At 34.1% G+C, this 24,470-nt stretch overlaps 1 protein-coding gene across 2 annotated transcripts in view; it reads left to right on the top strand.

The window, feature by feature from the left end:
• Positions 1–23,672, top strand: part of LOC131049830 (protein C2-DOMAIN ABA-RELATED 3) — a 95,514-nt gene extending 71,842 nt beyond the window's left edge. For both annotated transcript variants that reach the window (XM_057983924.1, XM_057983916.1), the window contains one exon: positions 23,038–23,672. In XM_057983924.1, the coding sequence (XP_057839907.1) occupies positions 23,038–23,328 (291 nt within the window). In that variant the 3' untranslated portion in view covers positions 23,329–23,672. The remainder of the gene's footprint in view (positions 1–23,037) is intronic.
• The last annotated feature ends 798 nt before the right edge of the window (positions 23,673–24,470 follow it).

The following is a 24,470-nucleotide window of genomic DNA, read 5'->3' as shown; positions in this document are numbered from 1 at the left end:
AAGGGTCATCTTAATCACCAAGAAGGAAAATGGTTGTTATCTTTAGCTAGAAACTGCTCCAAGAGTTTTTTTTTCCAAGGATAAATTGTAAAACAGGTGTTGGCTTCTTCATGAAGTGACCCACAAATACATGGGGTATACTCCAAGATCAAAGACTGAATATATGGATGGGTTCAAGAGAACTAGGAATTGTCGGGGTTAGTTTATATTTTAATTAATCCCTAGGGTATTTCATGGCTCTTCTCTTCTCTAAGAATGAAGGAGATGACACTTTTCAAGCATGAACATGGTCTATGAATATAGGATTCTAGACTTTTAATGAAACTTATCTTCAACTGAACCAAAGATCTTCTAAGCATAGTCCTTGTGTGTGTTAGGTTCTCAATTCTTCCGATTAAATATTGGAAAGAGTGTTCTCTAAGGAAGATAGGAGCTGCCAGTAGAGGGTTCATCATCACATTAGACTTCACCAAGAATCTAGGTATGCTAAGTTTTGCAATAATTTGTGTCAACATTGACTTAGGCATGCTTCTTCTTGATAGATCAATGCTAGACAGGGAAGGAATAGAATAGGAACTTCCATTTGATCATGAAATTATCTCATTGCAGTGTAGGATCTTTCTTAAACATTGATATTTTTCCGTATTATTCCCATCCCAAGAGATACAAACCTCTAACAACAAAGAAAATCAATCATTTGAGGTCACAGCTATAGTTGAACAAGCAAAAAATGAGTCCAACCCTCGTGAAACAAAGCAATATAATGACTATAGCAGAAGACTTAAGGAAACAACGATGAGCTACAAATTGAAACAAAGTTTAAATGAGTATATTCAAGAAAAAGAAAAGCATCACTGTTGTGTACTTTTTGCACCTCATAATAAAATTTAACCCCTTATTGAATTTTGCTTTCTGTGGGACTTTCTAAATTTTCAATGAAAATAGTTCTGCTCACGAGGCTTGAATAAAGGTGGTTTTGCTTGTGCATCTTTGCCTTAAAGTTGGCTCTTACAAGCAACACATATATTTTGAAGGTTGTAAGAATTGTTGTCAAAGTAAACCCTCCCAACTGTTGATCTTTCATTTCAACAAAGTGGATTGACTTTTCCAAGTGGGCGCAACACACAAGCAAGCTCCACCACCACTCACCTTCAAAGGACACAAGTTACTCTTTAAGCAGATTTCTCCTAACATAGTTTTGATACACTCAACATCATATTCCACTCTTGCACTCCGAAGTCTCTTCTACTTTTTTGTGACTTTCTAGTATAGTTTTGAGCACTCATTGCTCAAGTCTAGTTCATTTGCTCATGCCAAAGAATTTTCAACCATAACAACAATCATTTACAACCTATGGATTCCATGAGCTTTGTACAACATTTTTTAGTTGCCTCTTCAAGATAGTGGCTCAAATTTCAAAGGCACACTATCATTAGTGAGTGGGATTCTCAATAAGAAAATAATGAGCAGCATGACTACTTGAGGTTAGGCTTTTGTGCTTATTTTCCAATTATTTGCAGCCGATCATTAGGTTGATCTTCCTCTCTTCTATATATTTTTCTCTCCCACTCTTTTCTTTCCTTCTTTCTCAAATTATATGGCCCCAATTATTGCAAAGGGCACCATTGTATATAAATATGAGCTCAGCTCACTTGTAAATGATCTTTTACTTGTTTAATGGAACCATATCTATGTCTTTGTTTTGCAACACCTTGTCTTGGAGAGTGCCCTTGGCTCGAAGTGTTCTTGTATTTAGTGCCTACTTATGATCCTCTGATTTTGTAGGTTTAATGTTTTCATGAGAATGGTGCTTGCTTAATTTCCAATTTCATATGATTGAATGCATTCATTTTGTATGTTAAACCATAAAGATATGTTGAATCATCCCCGACCACACAAGTGTTTGAATGTAGATAGAAGGTTGAACATTGAAAGAAGAGTCAAATTGAAACTTTCTCTTTGGTCCATAGCTTCTTTTCTATTTTGTTTCTCTGATCCTTACCTCCTTCAAAAATTGGAACTCTTTCTAACCCTTTTCTTTGGCACTGTTAGCATATGAGTAGATTAGCACTAGAGTAGAATGGAAAAGTAATTGGCCTTCTTTGGAGATTCCTTTGATCTTAATTTAAATGTTTTGTTGAAGGTTTCTATTGTTGGGGTTTTCCAAGATCAACATAGTAGGCTCATCTCCTTGTTGATTAGGCAATCAATGTAGGACTACACATTCTTCATGTGGACTCCCCAAGATCTTAACCTTGTTTGTAGGTTGAGAAGATTCATGCTCCTCAATAGGAGACTCAATATTTACCCTTTGGGATCATCCCCTTGCTTGGTCACAAGGCTTCTCAAAGAGGGTGGGCTGATTTAAAAATCTCAAAAGTTTTGGGCACATTTGATGGGACTCAACTTGGTCTTCCCATCGGTACTATATTGCTGAATTATTGCTAAATAGTTTGCTCTCAAAGTTGGGTGCTCTGCCATCTTTACATAGTGATCTTTCTTGAGCTGCTTGCACTTACAAAACTAGTGTAAGGCTCATATTTTCCTTACTAATTTTCTCCATATAATTAATAGCACAAAATTCATTATTTGAAAATGAAATAAAATTCAAGTATAATTAAATGATATCTTATCATTAATCCATATATTTATACAAATCCAGGTACTAGTACCTTTACATACGAGAGTAAAAAGATTCATCTTACATACATATAATGGAATCGATCTTTCCATTACCAAGTACAAGTACAATAAGTAAATAATACATGATACATATCAATGATATAAAATGAAGAGCCTTTGATTGCCATTAACCTCCTGGTCTTCTACTGATTGATGGACGAGAATGTAGTTGAGGCATTTTTCTGCCCAACCATGAAACCTTAGCTTCCCTGGAGGAGTACTTGACATGGAGAACTGCTGACCCTGCTTGAAGTGCCTAACAACCTGGAGATAAGTAGCAGGAGGGAATCTCGGTGCAAGCCTGATATACATGCAGCTCCTAACTCGAATGTGCTATGTGAACAATCAGGATGTGGCAGAGGACTTTATTAATTAAGTTTTGCTAGGCAATGTTCATCTATCCCAATGAACCCTTGACTTTGGCCAAAGTACATTTAATATAAACATGAACCCCAAAAAAGGTTCAAATCCTCTGCAAATCCACATTCGGCACCCTATCTCGAAAGATAAGCTTTCCTAAACACACATGCATAGTAAATAACACATCATACATTCCTATTCTTCATTTTATGTAATAATGTTTCAAATGCATTCATTCCTAACAGGTATCCATGTAATAACTCATGCAAATGCATATTTCTTTCATGCGACAAAACTATTTAATTCTACAGACTTCTCATTTCAAATGCATTCATTCCTAATAGGTATCCATGTAATAACTCATGCAAATGCATATTTCTTTCATGCGACAAAACTATTTAATTCTACATGGATGCTTGATTCTTTTCCATACAATTTTCAGATCTATGCACATCATTACCTTAACATGATTGTTTATGCACTTCTCATTTCAACTCTATATTTCTTTTAATGTTTCCTAACTGTATTCATACATAGTAAAATCAAGAAATTTCAGACATAGGAAAGAGGGTTACAATCATTTGAACATATTTAAGATATTAAGTATGAGTTATATGTACACATACACATACATACATATAAATTAACTATGTATTCTTCCGCCAATCAGATTTTATCTCTGAAAACATGATTTGTATATAAATATTTACATATATATAAACATATTAGTATTTTGGATAAATTTATTTATCTAATCTGATTTGAGTTCATTTGACTCAATATAATCTGACAATTAACAAATGTTTATTTTATTTTTATATCATTTGTCTTCATATGTTACATCCATAATTGCATGTAAATTCTACAATCATCTACACACAATTATGAATGTATTCTATGTTCACACAGTTAAAACAATAACAACAGTAATAAATTTTCAGATTTCAATGTATCCAGCAATAAAAGTGAGATTCGGTTTCGTAGATGAAATTAATCATAGAGAGTACCTTATCAATAAAATCTTAAATGATAAAACGAGTCGATCGCTCTATTGTTGACAAGTTAAATCTGCAGAGTGACTCCTCCTTCAAAACATTCCACAATCTATTCTGCGTGAAAAAATATCCTCCCTTCCTTCACGATCTGTTCCCCAAATCTATACCATTCTGTAATAATTTTCACTTCAGAGTAAGCTTTTTATATATTTCTGAATGCTTATTAACTAAATTCTCTTTTTTTTGGTCTTAAAAATGAATTTAATCTCCTTATGAGCCCCACGTAGGCTTTTCTACTTTCTTAGACTTATCTTTTAAAAGAGATAAGTCATCCCTGAAGCCATGTATCCTTATCTTACTTTTTAAGTTTTAAGAGATTCTATTTTATTTTATTCAATATAATTATAATATGATTATTTTTTTAGTTTATTTAATATAATTAAATTATTATGATTATTTCAGTTTATTTAATATGAATAAAATATGATGATTATTTTAGCTTTTTTCAAAATAAAAGTATTTATAAGATGTTTAAAATAATAAATATTTAATTTGTAAATAATAATATTATTGGAAAACTTTTAAATAAAATATTTAATTTCCGTATTAGTAGTAAAATAATATATTTATATATATGAGGATAAATATGTATATTTTATATACTTAAATTATATATTTATTTTATCATTTCTAATTAGATAAACCATAGTAGCAAAAATCGTTTAGGGAAAAAATCGGCAAACCAAAAGTATAAGATTTTTTGAAAAAATCGGCAAAAAATCGGATTTAAAAAAAAAACATTAAAAATTGTAGAAAAAGAGACAAAAACTATTTTTTAAATAATTCCAGGGCATTTCCATAGCATAGAGATATAAAGAGCAAATAAAATAGAGTTTAACCTATGAATTGTAGAAAATAATTTTTTGTTGTTTATATTCATATTACTGATTACTTAGGCAAATAATCAGTTAACTTTTTAAGAGGGCAGTCACCAAATACACCAAATAGTTGTCTAAGTATTAACTAAGTCTATGAAGTAATTGAGATCAAAAGTTAACAGACAAATAGTAAAAGTAAAAGTCATTTTGAAGTGATCCAAGAATTTCATTGTGATTGAGGCAAGGAGTTTTGTAGGGTTAATTCAATATTTTAGAAAGCTTATCAAATCATATTCCACAATTACAATGCTTTTTATCATAGTAACAAAAATTATTTTGGGAAAAAATCGGCAAACCAAAAGTATAAGATATTTTGAAAAAATGGGTAAGAAATTGAATTTTAAAAAATCGTAAAAATTTGTAGAAAAATAGACACAAACTACTTTTTTATTTATTTTAAATTAAGGGTATTTCCATAGCATAGAGATATAGAGAGTAAATAAAATAGAGTAACCCATGAATTGTAGAAAATAGATTTTGTTGTTTATATTCATATTGCTGATTACATAGGCAAATATTCATTTAACTTTTTAAAAGGGCAGTCACCAAATACACCAAATAGTTGTCTAAGTCCGAGATCAAAGATTAGCTAAGTCTATGAAGTAGCTAAGATCAAAATTTATCAGCCTGAGATCCAACTATTGTTAGGAATTTAGTAAAAGTGGAATTTAGTAAAAGTGGAAGCCATTTTGAAGTGATCCAAGACTTTCATTGTGATTGAGGCAAGGAGTTTTCTAGGGGTATTAGCTAAGTCTATGAAGTAGCTAAGATCAAAATTTATCAGACAGAGATCCAACTATTGCTAGGAATTTAGTAAAAGTGGAAGCCATTTTGAAGTGATCCAAGACTTTCATTGTGATTGAGACAAGGAGTTTAACCCATGAATTTTAGAAAATAGATTTTTGTTGTTTTCATATTGCTGATTACATAGGCAAATATTCATTTAACTTTTTAAAAGGGCAGTCGCCAAATACACCAAATAGTTGTCTAAGTCTGAAATCAAAGATTAGCTAAGTCTATGAAGTAGCTGAGATCAAAATTTATTAGACAAAGATCCAACAATCGTTAGGACTTTAGTAAAGTGGAAGCCATTTTGAAGTGATCCAAGACTTTCATTGTGATTGAGGCAAGGAGTTTTCTAGGGTTAGTTCAATATTTGAGAAAGCTTATCAAATCATATTCCATAGTTGCAATGCTTTATATTCCCTGGTGGCAATTGGTAAGTCTTTTATATGTGATAGAATTCAACAAAAGGCATTTGTTTAGCTGAAGTAAAAGATATTAGCAAGCCACTGGTTTTGGCAATACCTAGCTTGCAACTACTATTTTAGGTAGAGACAAATTTTAATGATTGTGTGTTGGAGGCTCTTTTATTACAACTATGTAAGCTTGTTTGTTGTCATTTAGATTTATTTTGTGGAGCACTTTAGATATATTGCTCACATAATGAATTGTATGTCTTTGTTTGAGCAAAAATTAACTATATCAATTATAAATTAAAAATCATATATCTATATCTACATATATGAAATATGTCTTTGAACGTTTAGTGTTGTGGTAGAAAAACTCCATTGGTGAGGTAGCCACCAAGGTTCAAACCCCTACTGGGCCATTGATCTCGTGGGCTTTGTACCTTTGTTGGGTTGTTGAGCTCGTGAGTTTGAACAAGTGTGGGGAATGACGAACCCCCCGAAAATGGACAAAATAACAAACTTTTTCAACATTGATTCCACATTGACTCTGATTTTGTCTTAGACCAACCCTATTTCTAAGCAATTCAGTAATTTCATGCGTTTTTCGAGGGTTTTGCAAGTTTTTACAATGTTTTTTTTCACTTTTTTGCCATTTTTGGGGTTTTTAACATTATTTTAACATGATTTAAATGCAAAAAAGCTTTGAAAATTGGGTCAACACTTGGTCAACGATTTTTTCATCTATTACGATTTTTTCGGGGAATAAATCGGCTAGCTCCAGGATTCAGGATTAATCGGGTATGATCGCGATTTTTTGCAGCTATTGCTTTATTGATAAACCATATGGTTTCCAAATAATACAATTTTTTACTAAACACTAATACATAAATGACACATTTAAAATTAAACAATATATTAAACTATCATAACCATTAAGTTTATCAACTTAACTTTTTGACTTCATAGATCATGCAACAACATCAAAACTTAATGCAACTATATGAATGACTACGTGGTGTGTGCGTCAACTCCCTCATACCACTTACATCCAAGAAGCTAGACACGTCTACCTCAACTATGTTCTCACTTTTGACATTACCTGCACACACTTGCACTCAATTTGTCATCAGTAGCTTAATCCATAAATCATAACAAAACAAAATTACATATATTGCATCATCATTGCATCTGTGATTAATAATTAAATTCATAACGCAAATATGCATAATGAAATCACATCAAAGAATTATTCACATTTACCTCTAAATATTATATTTCACAAAGTAAAAGTCAAGATATGACATCCTTGCGCTCTAGGAAGAGACATTGTCTTGATGTCTTATTTAATCAAACACCAAACACATAAGTATCATACTGATGCATCTACAACATCACACCCAACAAGTATTTCACACAACATAACATCACTATACATAAAACTTAAATATCTCAGCATGTAAACAGAAAGTAGTGCATCACAACAAACAAAGAACCCAACTAAATAGTCAAATGTCGAAAAGAGCGATCCATCTCATCGACACTCTCCCATGTGGCACTACCCATAGAATACTGGTCCCATTGGACCTTATACTAAGTATGATCCTTATTACGCAATTTAATGTTGCGTCTATCAAGGATGCTGATGGGCCCCACTAGCACCACCCCTGGGTCGTGAACCTACAATGCACGCCAATCAGGTACATAAGCTATAATTGGATGATATTGTTTAAGCAAAGAAACATGGAAAACATCGCAGAGTTGAGTAAGAGCAGGAGGCAAAGCTAGTCTATATGCAACTGGGTTAATCACTTCCAATACAACAAATGGACCCACATATCTCGGTGCCAACTTGGAATATTTTTCAAAAGAAATGAAAATTTTGTGAGGTCTAACCCTCAAGAAAACTTTATCTCCCATTGAGAATTGTTTAAAAGATCTATGTTTATCTGTGTAGCTCTTTTGTCTATCCACTGTCTCCTTCAGTCTCTCTTTGATTAGTCTCATTTGATCATCCATCTCTCTAAGCATGTCCAGGCCAATCACAATCCTATCCTCTATCCTATCCCAACTGGTAGGTGTGCAACACTTCTGCCCATAAAGAACCTCAAATGGTGCCATTCCTAAGGATGTATGGTAAGAGATATTGTAGGTGAATTCCACCAATGGTAGATATTCCTCCCATTTATATTGTTGGTCCATACAATACATTCTAAGGAGATCTTAAACCACTTGATTCGCCCTCTCAGTTTGCCCATCAGTTTGAGGATGGTAAGATGAGCTGAAATTCAACTTTGTTCCTAGTGCTGTGTTCAGTGTTGTCCAAAATCTTGAAGTGAAACGTGCATCTCTATCAGATATGATGGTTTCAGGCACTCCATGCAAGCAAATAATTTCTTGAACAAACTTCTTGGCTAGGATCCATGATCCATCCTTGAGATATCCTGGAATAAAATGTGCTACTATTGTCAACTTATCCAGAACTACTAAGATGCAATCATGTTTATTCTTAAACATTGGCAACCCTTGTATGAAGTTGATGCCAATTACTTGCCATTTGTACTCTGGTATGTTGTGCGGAAATAAAAGTTTTGCTGGATGCATATGCTCAGCTTTAACTCGCTGGCATTCCAAACATCGTGCCACAAATGGTATGATCCATCTTTCTTGAGCTTTGGCCAAAAGTATAAGGACTTCAATTCTGCAACCATCTTGGTCACTCTAGGGCAACCTAAATATGGTGTATTGTGTATCTCTTCAATAATTAACTTTCTTAGATCTCTAGAATCAGGAATATACATCCTCCCTTGGTATCTTAATAAGCCATCAGACTCCAACACATACCCTTCAAAACGAGGGTCTAAAGGTTCCTTCTCTAAAGCTTGCTTCACTCTATCATAATGCTCATCCCTTGGTAGTTGTTGAATAACTTGTTGTCTTAGACTAGATTTAGTGATGGTTATGACCGCTAGATGCCTTCTCCTACTGTGGGTGTTGGCTACTCTGTTTTGTTTCCCTTTTATATATTCAATTCCAAAGTCATACTCACTAAGAAATTCTAGCCATCTCCTCTGTTTTGCATTAAGATTGGGTTGAGTGAAGTGTACTTAAGTCCCAAATGGTCTGTTTTTAACTCAAAAGGTTTTCCCCAAAGTTTTAAAACTCAGACTTGCCATAGACTCGACAAACCAAAAATTTGGACTCGGACTCGGATTCGTGAAAGACTCGTGAAAGACTTGGCAAAAAAAAAACCGTAGTTTTACAAAAAAAGCATAAAGAAATTAATGCATTTAGAGAACATAAGAGCCATAATTGAAACATTACACGTCATATGATCTACAAACACGCAATATTTGAAATTTCATCATTCATACTCGTAGTTTCAACTCTAAAATGTATAATAGCAGCATAAGTTTATAAATGTTCACAAAATTACATATAATGATATGTCCAACTCCAAATGTGAAAAACAACAATGAACAAACCAAAGAGAAGACTACATCTTCCTCTTTGTATTTCTCCTAATATAGCTCAATTTTTCAGGCCTTGAGCTAGAAGTAGTAGCAGTGGGTGTTGTGGTATCTAAATGGTGAGATGATTCTTCTTCAAAGTCAAAGTCCTCATCCTCGTCCTCATCTTCGTCCTCATCTTCATCCAATCTTGCTCCTTCTGCATCTTGTGCTGCTCCTCTCTCTATTTCTGCAATTTCTTCTTCGGTAAGGAGGACATCGTCACCATCATTTTCTTCATTCACGGTCCAATCACCATATGGATCAATTTCATCCAAGTCAATGGCCTCATGTGAAACACCCTCCACCTGTCTAACTCGAAGGTGAAGGTTGTACCGAACGAAGACTAGATCATTGAGCCGTTTTTGTGTCAATCTATTTCTCTTCTTTGTGTGAATGCTCTCAAATACACTCCAATTTCGTTCACACCCAGAAGCATTGCATGGCTGAGACAAAACATAGACGGCTATCTTTTAAAGATTAGGCGTGCCAGCACCATAATTCTCCCACCATAAATGTACAAAAAACATTTAGAAATATTAGAATTGAGAAAAAAATGTAACAATCAAGTTTGTAGTTTTTTTCTTGCAATATTGAACTAAGTTACTAAATTTTTTACCTGGTTGTTGTTTTCCTTTCCTATCAATTGCTAGTTGTAATGAGAAGAGTCTCCCCACTGCACTCTTGTAGATCTTGGACAATGAACATTTCCAAATTCATAAATAGATAGTCAAAGTGTCAAACTCAAATTCAATAATGAACATTTCCGAATTCATAAATAAAGATAGAGCAATTGCAAATGTCAAATCTCACCTCCAACTCATCAAGAACCTTGTCTCTCAACTCAGGATCAGGTACCATGTTATCAATGCATGCAATAACACCTGCCATGACCTCCTCATCAACCCTAAATGAATCAGAGAAGTAGAATTTCGGGTTCAAAAAGTAGGCGAAGGCATGTATCGGTTGGTGGAGTTGGTTTGTCCACCTACGATCAATGATGCGCCAAAGGATTTCACATTTTCTTGTATTTCCACAATAGTAATGTGAAATGGCCTCGTTGACCCTATCCATGACCTCATAAATGAAACCCATTGGCATGCCCTCTCCATCCACCATACAAAGAACCCTTACCAAAGGTTCTGTCACCTAAAAAAATGAAAACAAATTTTAAATTAGTACAAAATTAACCCCTAAAAAATAAAATCAGCAAATAGACAAGATTGTATAAAGTTTACTTTTGTGTTTGTTACTTACCATAGTCAACTCTCTCCACTTTTGGTGAACCCTTCATCAAAAACAATGCTCACAATCTTCTCTGCTTCAAGTCTTTTGGAGTATGCAGACCCCAACCACGCATCAGACACAAACATCTTCTTAAGATGAGGAATGGCACTAAGAATGCTCTGCAAAGTGATGAAGTGGCTAGCAAATCGTGTCACTCCAGGTCGCACAAGGTCCTTGCTATTTGTGTTTTTTCTCATCAAAGCAAGCACCTGTATGGTTTTAGATGAATTTGGTGACACTTCTTGCATCTTCAACGACCTTTTTCACCCATCCAATCTTCCCAATGTCCTCTAGCATCAAGTCCAAGCAATGTGCAACACAAGGACTCCATGTAATCGTAGGATGCCTCTCCATAAGCATTCTACCTGCAGATACATATGCAACTGCGTTGTTCGTGATAATTTGGACAACATTCTCAACTCCAACTTCTCGAACCACCCAATCCAACAGATTACACAGAGTCTCTACATTTTTTATTTCATTTGAAGCATCAATAGACTTTAGGAATACCATGGCACCATTTGAAGCCACCAAGAAGTTGAGAAGAGTCCTATTCCGTCCATTTGTCCATCCATCAGATAAAATGCTGCATCCTTTTCTCTTCCAATACCTTTCCTGATCATCAACCACAACTTGTGTATTTTTTACAGCTTTCTCTAGCAATGGCCCACTGAAGTCATGACCTGTTGGGGCCTTAAACCCCTTACCCGCAACTGTTAATGCATTAACCAAACCTTCCCAATACACATTGTTTGTTGCATTGCAAGATAGATTATTGTAAAACCAAAAGTTTGAAGCTGCTATCCTTGCTTGTTCATGCTTCTCTCTATTCCATTGTGTACCTTCAAGTGAAGGTTGTGCACCTGGAACATTGCGTGGTACAAAAAAATTAGGGTCTGATCTAACAGGAGTGCCGCTAGCCTCACCCTCATTGTCACCAAAAGATGAAAGTGGCTGACGACCACGAGTGTGACCAATGGGACCCGAAGTGGACAATGTGGGATTCATTGCAGTTGCCATGGCTTCTTTTGTTTTTGCCTTTCTTCCTTTTGCATATCATTCTCAGCAAGAATGACCTTCATTTCTCTAATAATCTCAGGAGTTGATTTGGTGCATCCCTCCACACCATATCCAGGTATTTGTGCAAGGTGGTATTTTAATCTATCGATTCCACCCGTCATCCATTTTGTACATTCGATGCAAGTGACCTCCCCCTTTTTGCTTCCTGGAATCCCATATGTCCATGCTTTATCTCTTTGTCTTCCTGACCTTGGGGTTGCCCTTGGAGTTGAACTTGCCATTGCTTATTTAACATGAAAAAAAAAAAAAATCAGTAGGGTTTTGTGGAAAATCAACAAAAAAAATGACAATGAATCATTTGGGAAAAATAGCATTCAAAAAAAAGAAAAAAATATGAGGAAATAACTTAGGAAAAGAAATAGAAATTTTTTTGGCAGCATATCCCCTTGTCTTTCAAGATTTTTTGGATTTTCAAACATGGAAATGATTCAAATGAAAAAAAAACAGAGAAAAAATCCTTACCTAGATCTCTTTTGCTGGTTTTATCTTCTTCCCTCTCCTCCTTCAAACCCTACAAACCTGCTATAACCAATCAAAAATGCCAAATGAGGTGAAAAAATAAAACAAAAATGAGTTTTATTGGTTATTTGGCATAAAAACTGGGCTGCGCGAGTCCATATGAAAGACTCGCGAGTCCGAGCAAAAGACTCGCGCGAATCCTTGCGAAAGACTCGCGAGTCTTTCATATGGACTCGCCAGGACCCACCTCATGAGTCCTTGGCGAGTCGACTCGTGGCTCCTATGGACTCGCGAGTCCGTGGCGAGTCCACAAGTCAATAGGTAATGCCTCCACATTTGCAATGCATGAACAGTAGCAGCTAGTACCAAATCATGAGGTGTGTAATTGAGTTCATATGGCTTCAATTTCCTAGATTCATAAGCTACAATTTGCCCATTCTCCATTAATACTCCACCTATTCCGTCTCCTGAAGCATTAGTTATTACAATGAACTGTCCATTTGGATTTGGTATAATTAGGATGGGAGTAGTAGTGAGCTTTTCCTTCAATAATTGGAAGGCTTGCTCACACTCTTTAGTCCACTCAAACTTTTTTCCTTTCTTCTAAAGTGAAGTGATTGGTGCTGAGATTCTAGAGAATCCTCCTACAAATTTTTGGTAATACCCAACAAGACCCATAAAGCTTCGAACTTCTGACACATTTTGAGGTGTAGGCCAATCCACAATTGCCTTGATTTTCTGAGGGTCCACTACAATTCCCTTTGCTGATATTACATGACCCAAATATTGTACCTTGTCTTGATAGAAAGTGCATTTGGATAGCTTACCGAATAATTTACGCTCTCTTAAGTGCTGCAACACTATCTTTATGTGTCTATCATGTTCTTCCACAAATTTTGAATAGATCAAGATGTCATCAAGAAAGATTAATACAAAATCATCTAAACAATCTTGAAAGACACTATTCTTGAGATTCACGAATGCTGCAGGTGCATTGGTTAACTCGAATGGTAACACTGTAAATCCATAGTGTCCATACTGAGTTCTAAAAGCTGTTTTTGGAATAGCCTCCTCCTTGATTCTCAATTGATGGTATCCTGAATCTGAGATCCATCTTGGAGAAGATAGTAGCCCCTTTCATTTGATCAAAAAGTTCTTCAATCTTCGGAAGGGGGTACCTATTTTTAATAGTAACCTTGTTAAGCATCCAATAATTGATACATAGATGCATGGTACCATCCTTTTTCTTTACAAAAATAACAGGAGCACCCCATGGTGACACACTAGGCCTTATGAATCCTTTATTCAAGAGTTCCTATAGTTGTACCTTTAGCTCATATAACTCTGTGGTGGTCATCCAGCATGGAGCCTTGGACTGTGGTTTAGTTCTAGGTAGAAGATCAATGGAGAAATTAAATTCTCTTTGGCGGTAATTCTATGAGATCTTCTGGAAATACATCTCAGAATTCCTTGAGGATAGGATGGTCATCTATACTGGTTTTGAAACATTGAGGTCACTAACTTGCACAACATAGATTGAGCATCCCTTCCTTTGAGCCTTTTTAAGCTGCATGGCTGAGATTTGTCTGAGTTCAAGTGGTCTTTGAATAACATGGATCTCAATGGGATTCCCATAATCATCTAGACAATGAATCACCTTATCTTCACAATTGACTATGGATTTATGCTCAGTTAACCAATTGATTCCTAAGATGATATCATAGGATCCCAAGGGTGAAACATAGAGATTTACTTGGGTCTGGAAGCTCAAAAGCTTTAAACTCACTGCAAAAGAGACATAAGTCTACCCTCTTCTCTGCTCGATTTCCATATTGAACTGACCAAGAATTTAACATGTATCTTGGTCTAACTGGTAATTTTGATACTATTTTAGGATCTATGAAACATTGTGTTGCTCTAGTATCTATTAATATGGAAACAATATGGCCATAGAGTTTCCTCGAAAGTTGGATGGGTGAGGCCTGGAATTCAGCTTGCCTACTATCAACTGCAACATGAATTTGATGTTGAGGTGGCTCTTGCCAATTATGTCCCTTCTGTCTTCCTTCTCGTTGAGGGGAAGTGTTGGCATAGTGTTCGCCTCCACACACCTAACATCCACCTTGTGGTGCCCTCTGCTCATTGGACTTCTCATTGTTAAAGTTGTTCCTGTTATTGTTTGCTCTTTTTTGGTTCCCATTGTATCTACCTTCACCCTTGTCTTGACCATAGTCTTAGGATTGTGGATGTCTACCTTTGCTCCTATATGAGGTCGTAACCCCAAAATAAACTTTTGAATACGGAAACGCTCATTGAGCTGGTATTGAGGAACTTATTTGAGAAGATTGGAGAACCTTTTTGAATACCATGTGACTATCAAACCACCTTGAGTAAAATTTTGAAACTCTGTCATTTTCCTGTTGAAAAAAAGTTGGGGCAACCACCGTTTCCTAAAGAGTTGGAGGAAACACTCCCATGTGACCTCTCTTGGCAATAATTTCTTCTTGGCTTTCTCATTATCCCACCACGTGGCCACTTCACCAGTAAGTTGATAAGCTGCCCAAATTGACTTAGTTTCATCAAAAAGATTGTGGAATTCAAAATATTTTTCCATCTCGATAATCCATGACTTTGCTTCGTCACACTTGGGTGGGGTGACCTTTTTGAGGTCTTTTCCCAATTTATTTGTGATTCTACCCTGGTTATTCTCTCTTTGGTTCTCAGCTCTTTGATTTTGTTCTTCATGCCTAGGATTTTGATTTTGATTTTGACCCTCGTGAATTCCATAAATCTCTTGCTCTTAAGTTTTCCATGCAAGCACCCTGTTGGTTCAGAGGGTCAAGTATTTGATCCATCCTTTCATTCAGACCATTGCTTGAACCACTGTGATTTGTGTGTCTATTGTCCATAGTGGTAAGCTAATTTGTCCTACAACAAGAGTTACTCTTTAGCACAGTGGACAAGGCCCTAGTGTTTAACCTAGAGCTGTGATACCAAAATGTAAGGATCACATTTTCCTTACTGATTTTCTCCATATAATTAATAGCACAAAATTTGTTATTTGAAAATGAAATAAAATTCAAGTATAATTAAACGATATCTTATCGTTAGTCCATGTATTTATATAGATCCAAGTACTAGTACCTTTACATAAGAGAGTACAAAGATTCATTTTACATGCATATAATGGAATCAATCTTTCCATTCCCAAGTACAAGTACAATAAGTAAATAGTACATGATACATATCAATGATATAAAATGAAGAGCCTTTGATCGCCATTAAACCTCTTGGTCTTTTGCTGATCGAGGGATGAGAACGTAGTTAAGGTGTTTTTCCGCCCAACCATGAAGCCTTAGCTTCCTTGTAGTTCTCTTTGACACGAAGAACCACCGACCCTTCTCGAAGTGCCTAGCAACTTGGAGATAAGTAGCAGGAGGGAATCTTGGTGCAAGCCTGATATACATGAAACTCCTAACTCGAATGTGCCATGTGAACATGTGGTAGAGGACTTTATTAATTAAGTTTTGCTAGGCAATGTTCATCTATCCCAATGAACCCCGGACTTTGACCAAAGTACATTTAATAGAAATGTGAACCTCTTTTCCTTTGTAAATCCACATTCAGCACCCTATCTCGGAAGATATGCTTTCCCAAACACACATGCATGGTAAATAACACATCATACATGTCTATTCTTTATTTTATGCAATAATGTTTCAATTGCATTCATTCCTAACAGGTATCCATGTAATAATTTATGCAAATGCATATTTCTTTTATGCGACAAAACTATTCAATTCTACATGCAAATTCTAAATACATGCTTGATTCTTTTCCATACAATTTTCAGATCTATGCACATCATTACGTTAACATGATTGTTTATGCACTTTTCATTTCAGCACTTATATTTCTTTTAATGCTTCCTAACCGTATTCATGCATGCTTTTATATAATAGTAAAATCAAGAAATTTCAGACATAGGAAAGAGGGTTACAATCATTTGAACATTTTCAAGATATTAAGTATGAGTTATATGTATACATACATATAAATTAACTATGTATTCTTTTGTCAATCAGATTTTATCTCTGAAAACATGATATATATATATATATATATAAAATCTGACAATTAACAAATGTTTTATTTTATTTTTATATCATTTGTCTTTATAGGTTACATCCATAATTGCATGTAAATTCTACAATTATCTACACACAATTATTAAATTATTTTATGTTCACACAGTTAAAACAATTACAGTAATAAATTTTCAGATTTCAATGTTTCTAGCAATAAAAGTGAAATTTGGTTTCGTAGATGAAATTAATCATAGAAAATACCTTATCAATAAAATCTTATATGATAAAATGTGTTGATCCCTCTATTGTTGACAAGTTAAATCTGCAGAGTAGTTCCTCCTTCAAAACATTCCACAATCTATTCTGCGTGAAAAATTATCCTCCCTTCCTTCAGATCCGTTCCCCAAATCTATATCTTTCTATAATATTTTTCACATCAGAGCAAACTGCTCATATTTTTTTGAATGGTTATTATCTAAATTCTCTTTTTTTTGGTCTTAAAAATGAATTTAATCTCTTTATGAGAGCCCCACGTAGGCTTTTCTACTTTCTTAGACTTTTCTTTTAAAAGAGATATTAAGTCTTCTCTTAGGGCACGTATCCTTATCTTACTTTTTAAGTTTTAAGAGATTCTATTTTATTTTATTTAATATAATTAAAATATGATTGTTATTTTAGTTTATTTAATATAATTAAATTATGATGATTATTTTAGTTTATTTAATATGATTAAAATATGATGATTATTTAAGTTTCCTTTTTTTTTTAATAAAAGTATATATAAAATGTTTAAAATAATAATTATATTATTGGAGAACTTTTAAATAAAATATGTAATTTCTGTATTAGTAATAAAATAATATATCTATATATATGAAGATAAATATGTATATTTTATATACTTAAATTTTATATTTATTTGATCATTTCTAATTAGATAAACAATATGGTTTTCAAATAATACAATTTTTTATTAACTACTAATATATCACTGACACATTAGTTTATCAATTTACTTTTTGACTTTATAGATCATGCAACACCATCAAAACTTAATGCAACTATATGAATGACTACGTGGTGTGTGCATTGACTCCCTCATAGCACTTACAACCAAGAAGCTAGACACATCTACCTCAACTATTTTCTCCAAGAAGCTAGACACATCTACTTCAACTATGTTCTCGCCTTCGACATTACTTGCACACACTTGCACTCGATTTGTCATCAATAGCTTAATCTATAAGTCATAACAAAACAAAATTACATATATTGCATCATCATTGCATCTATGATTAATAGTTAAATTCATAATGTAAATATGCATGATTAAATCACATCAAATAAATATTCATATTTACCACCTAAGTCACAGGGTTCGCCGAACTTCATGTATGAAGTTCAAAATTCAGCAAACAAAACCATGGTTTGTTGTGAATGTTTTGCGTATTGGAGTCCATTGATTTTGTTATTGAGCATGATGGGAATGTTGGCAAAAGCTCGGTTAAATGAATAACCAGGGCATGTGTAGTGCACACCTTTGCCATCACTCGATTCATTGCCAAGTTGAACAGATCAAAAGGGCAGGGTCAAACGAACATTTAATCGTTGAAAGCATCAACTCAGAACGCGGAGGAGAAAGGGGGATTATAATTTATATATTAGTAAATTAAAATTAAAATTTTGAATATATCAATGTTACAAAATTTTAAACTTATTATAATGTATTCAAATCTTATAATATTGTTTATTTTTAATAATTTTAATTTAATAAATGTAAAATATTTATATTAATTCTAAATTTAATATAATTAATATTATTAATTTGACTATTTTATTTTAAAGTATAATTTAAATTAAAACTATGAACATATCAATGTTACAAATTTTAAACTTATTATAATGTATTCAAATCTTATAATATTGTATATTTTTAATAATTTTAATTTAATAAATGTAAAATATTTATATTAATTCTAAATTTAATATAATGTTATTTTATTAATTTGACTATTTTATTTTGAAGTATAATTTAATTTCAAATTTTTTTAACATTGTTAAATTATTTGACAATTTAATAGATTTATTATTTATATAATTTTTTAATTTAAATTTATTAGGCGAATTTCATATTGAATTTTTTTTTGAATTTTATCCTTGCCGAACTTCATCCGAATTTCATTGTTGTCGAACTCAAACTCAAATTCTAACCTTGTGACTTAGTTTACCACTAAATATTATGTTACACAAAATAAAAGTATCAAATAATTATTCACATTTACCAGTAAATATTATATTTCACAAAGTAAAAGTCGAGATATGACAACGAGATTGTGCGTAGTGTAATTTTTATTTCCTTCAATGTGTTGGTGAAGCCTTTAGTGGTGTTTTGAAGCACTCCAATCACTTGGCAACTCCTTTCTATCAAAATAGCATGCAAAAAAATGTGTAGTTAATAAGGGTCCAAGAAAGAAATCAGTGAAGAGTGGGATCTTCTTGTGTGCTACTTCCACCACGCGTGAGAACAAGAATAGGTTCTCTTTTGCCTTACGTTTGCACAAGTACAAACAACATTGATAGAACGTGACATAGGTAGAGAAACAAATCTTTTGTTTCATGGAGCTTTGGAAGTTTGCCTGTAATAAAATTATAAATCAATGGAATGATCTTTCTATTTCAACCTTAAAGATGTCCTCTTCTATAGGGAATGGCTTTGGTTCTAGCATAGGAGCACGTTGAAGATGTGCCAAATGTGTTCACATTGGATCATATTACAGAGCATGATGTAGCATTTAGGTTACTTGTAGGTTAAGTCATTCAAGAGTAAGGCCTTAGATTGGTTCTAAAGTCCAACCCTTGGATTTGTTCTTGACTAGGATACTATTGGACTTGCATTTCAGGATGCTTCAAGGAGTCTAGAGTGATAGCCTCTTTTTATTTGAGCAGTTTATGATGACCAAGCAAAGATGTTCGATAAGTGTTTTAGTTGGACATGGGAACAAATCGTTGTTGAAACTAGAGCTCTTGATGGTATTGCATTTTTGTTCTATATCTATGTAATAAAACCAAATAGAGGTATGATGATTTAGGACATTATTGGGATGATGCTTTAAGAGGCATTCAACTTGGTAGCATGAGTTGAGCACAATTTTATTCAAATAGGTAAAATTGCTTTGAAGCTTGCTGTCGCGATATACCTTTAGGTGTATCCCCAAGTTACGCCCAACTAGCTACAAGCTGCCCTACTTACACCAATGTCAAGTCATGCACATACAACACATGTGGAGATGACATTCGCTTCACTCTCTTGATCTTTGGATTTCAAGAGCAAAGTCATGAAAATGATGCACAAACTTTCAAAGGAGATGATAGGCTTCAAGCATCGTGGTCTTCAACATCATGACTATTATCAAAGAAACCAGATGGTGCTGACTTTCTAGGTTTGTGTTAGCCTATTTAGAGGGGTAATTTGATATTACTAGTGAGCTTAGATGGTTTAGTGGAGTTGTACTATTTCAAATGTTATTTTTGGCTCCCAGTTTGGTCTCTAAGATTCTTGGAGGCAGCATCTATTTTTAGTAAGTTACCCGGCTCGGTCCGTTTATCATCTTCCATTATTGAGATCACTCCTATGCAGTCAATTTTCGATTCTGATACATTTCGACCATTGTCTCTATTTGAGTGTAATTTAGAGCTATATTTAATTAATTTCACTAAGGTTGCCATTTTAATTAAAATAATTTATTGGGCATCTCAGTATTATAGCTCATTAGAAAGAGCACGAAAATATTTAAATGGTGACATGCTAAAAGGTATAGTTCCACGGGGTTTGGCACATTTCCTTTGGGGGACGAGTCTCGGGGACAAGGGTACTTGGGGCCTAAGTTTGGGAACGCAGGGGGATGGTGGCATAAATGACTTTATGAGAAGGGGTTATAAGGGTTTAAAAGAGTTAAATATATTAATCGCATAAAGTGATTAAATAAAAGCCATAAAGGGGGCACCAATATAGAGAGATATAAGGTGAATATTAAAATTAATTCATAAAGTGACTTTATACTAGTTAAAAATTATATAAGGGGTCACTTTATTATTATTTCCAATTGCAAGTAAATATGAAAATTAAAAGAGAGGGAAAATTAAATGGGTTAGTCGGAAGCTTCCTTGAAGAATTATAAAAGGGCTCATTTGGAGCTCATTTGCATATACTTGGCTTATTTTATTTTTCTTTGAAAAGCTTGAGAGCTTTAGCTTTCATTTACAAGAAATGGTGGTTTGGACAGAAATCCAAATCCAAATCCATCTTTGGTGTGGATTCATCTAGTATTCGCAATTGCGCTTTGATAATCGCCATTGTGCTTTATTATCAAATTGTTGGAGGTTTCTACTGGAAATCTCTCTGGAGGTTTTGACAAACAAGTTCTTTTGAAATTTGTGAAGTTTTGAAGATGTGATGTTCTCCAGTGCTAGGTCAATTTCAGTTTGGTTTTCTAGGGGTTTGGATGAAGTATATTGCCAGGTGGAAGACATATTGCCTATGTTACCCCTAGTTTCCGGGACGGGGACGGCCGGGGACGGGGGTACGCGTTTCCGGGACGGTGATTTTTTTTGCCAATTTTGGGGACGGCTAGGGGACAGCAAAGGGGATGGCTATATAAAAGTAGAGAAAATTAAAATACATAGGAAAATTTTAAATATTCATGTGAAAACATGGATAAAACATGCACATATCCATTATAGAACCTTAACATATAAGAACTAGTAGAGTTCTTATGGCAAATTTGTTTTAAATTGAGAGTCAAAGTCAAATTCCTTATAGAATTCATTGTCAAAATTCATTGTCTATATGCAGAATTTATGGGGACGTCCAACATAGCATATTGCTTCAGATTTGGAAGCTTCTTTGTTATATTTTCATAATAGCTTGGACGGTTAGGGTTTGGAGGTGACTGCTATGTTTTGGAAGGGTTTTATATGATTGTTGGCATTTGTCAACATTCAGATTTGTGTTTTAAACTTGGCAAAATTTATATCAGACTTCAATTCAGAAGGGGTTGGATTTGTTTGAGCAAGGGCTTAATAGAATTGCATTGTTAAGCAAGGGTTTGAACACTTACCTTGGAGACCTAGCGCTAACCTTCGGAGGTGATTTAAGGAGCTATTTAAGACATTTGGGACAGCCTCATCCTTGTTTCAGGTCTGCCATAGAAATCAGATTTATAATTAGCATCCATACCTTGTTGATTGGCATTTTATGCATCATAATGTTGAAGGCAACAATCGGTTATGACATTGTATTGAAACTCATTGAATTCAATGCGAAAATTTTGCTGTTCAGAACTATATCAGACTTCTGATTTTAATTCCAGTCCCTATATTTGTTGTTATTTCTTATGTTAAATGTTTCTATAATTGCTTCATATCATGGCAAAAACATCTACGCATTGAAAACTCATTAAAACCAAACCAAAGCGCTCACAAAGAAACTCAAAAAATTCAGCCCAGCAATCAGAAAAAAACAGGGCAGGATAAGGGTGGGATATTTCATAGCTGTACTAATTTGTCGAGGATGTCATCTGTGTTTCTTTTGTGTATTCAGTTGGGAGGAAATTGATTTTTTCTATAGAACAAATTTATCTCTTGTAAGCTTTACTTGCGACTTCAACAAAATGTCAATATCTATTCACATTATGAATACATAAATCATACATTTGTGTGGTCGAAGTACTTGTGGGGACAATAGCTTATTCCCAGTATTTCTATAAAGCAGCACCATTGTTATTTTCCAACTAAAAGAAGCATAAAATTAGGATGAATATTGGTTGTTTGCATGGACACAACTTGTCTTTTTTGAAGGGCAATTTATATTGATGATGATAGAAAAATGATTGTTGTTATTAACGATCAGATAGTGTCAGATCTTAATGGAGTAAGCTTGATGATTTTTATTGTATAGTATAATGACACAAACCAATAACTCTCCAAATAGCTAGATGTATTTTTAATTTTCTTTTTTTAAATGATGAGAGCCAAAACAAAATCTGATCAAGGGGAACTCTTTTTTTTGATTAAGCCCCTTTTTTTTATGGTAAAATAATTTTTTTCTTAAACTCATCAAAATCAATTATATTGTGACATTCTATAAAATATATTGGTGTCACTCGTACTGTGTATATTTTTATTTTCATAGTTTTCACAGGGAATGATGTTATTTGTGAAACTATTCCAAACTTTCTTCGACTCAACACAAAACAAATATTATTAAAACTGAGTCTCCTCGGTTTTACGCCTGATGATTTTTTTCCATTTTGAGCTAGTATAAAAAAAATTATTTTAAGATTCCTGACATGATATTATTTTCCCAGGCTGTATAACTGGACTGGGTAATTTGGCTTTTCAATGAATCAATAAATTTATTGATATAGAAAATTTGACTTTTTTTTATCCAGCAAGTACTAGATAAGGACACATTGAGCAAAGATGACAAGATGGGAGATGCTGAAATTGATCTGCAACCTCTGGTCACGTCTGTAAATATGAGAAACAATCCACAGAGTGTTAACTCTGATACTGAATTGCGCAGATTGGTGGCATCCAAGGACAACTGTCTTGGGAAAGATAGTTGCATTCGGCATGTTAGTGGACAGACAATTCAGGATTTATGTTTGAGGCTTCAGAATGTGGAGAGTGGGGAACTAGAAGTGGAGATCAGATGGATTGATCTTCCTCAAGCTACATAAAGACAAGAAAGCAAGTTATATCAACTGCAGCGTATAAGTAAATAGATCAAGCTGTCATATATTTATTGTACAGGCCAAACACCATCTTTGTACTCTAATCACTTTAGTTAGCTCAGGGTGTTGATGCTGTTGTAGGGATATAAGATGCGTAAATACACAGAACAAATCCTTTTGCAGTTGCACGCCACAACTGAATTGCAAATGGTTGTCTAAGGGATACGTAAACAACCTTTAGGAATTTAACAAGCTGAAGATTGTTTACTTTAATTCTATTTGCAAAGATAATTATGCCTAAGTTTAATTTCTAATAGTTTATTTTATATGAGAGAAAATTGTCCTAGATATTTTACCTGGTTCAATAGGATCACATGTATCCATGCCAGTCTTGCAGTATTGTGATGAAACCAGCGTCTGTACAAGCATACCTGATAAGTAGTCATGAGAAAAAAAAATTGAGTGTCCCTGCAAAAGACTTAATCTGACTGAAAAGATGAAAATGGATCTACTGTTTCAGAGGAAAAGAACTATCTATAACAAGCGTAATGCAACTTGAAATATTGAATTTTGGTTTGATCTGTACAACCTCTTGAAGTTCTGATAAAATTACAGAGCAACCACTCGATAACTGTTTCATCTAACTTTTAGACTAGTACTCAGACATAGACGACCAGAAATTGATTTGCTAATAAGATTTGAAGGAAAAGGATTGTGATGAATTTCTTACCACTGTTGCTGATTGTTCCTGATTTATACATCCTTTGTGTTGCCACGCTCCTCCTATGTAATATCCCCACAATTTTTTTCAATTTATTTCCAGTTACAATCACAACAAGAACCTGTTAAGGTTAGGAAATCAAGATATAATAATGCTGAAATTGTAACCCTTCCACTTTTTGATCACCAAGTGCCCAATATAGGAAGGTGAGAGCATACAGTGTTGAGGGGATTGTTAGCTTCAAATAACTGGAAATAATACAATGCTTGGGCGGCAAGCCAACCCCTTCCACTTTTCAACAGGATATGGAGAATATGAAGAATCACTTGGCGGTAAACCAACCAAGGATGATGCAAGAAATTGAAGAACAATCACTTTACCGCTTATGCAACGGGAGGACTAGAAATGAATTAGCAATCAACTCTAC

The sequence above is a fragment of the Cryptomeria japonica genome, chromosome 5 (genome assembly GCF_030272615.1).
Source record: "Cryptomeria japonica chromosome 5, Sugi_1.0, whole genome shotgun sequence".
Classification (NCBI taxonomy): Eukaryota; Viridiplantae; Streptophyta; class Pinopsida; order Cupressales; family Cupressaceae; genus Cryptomeria; species Cryptomeria japonica.
Note: the sequence above shows the minus strand (reverse complement) of the source record. Positions and strands in the feature narration are given on the sequence as shown.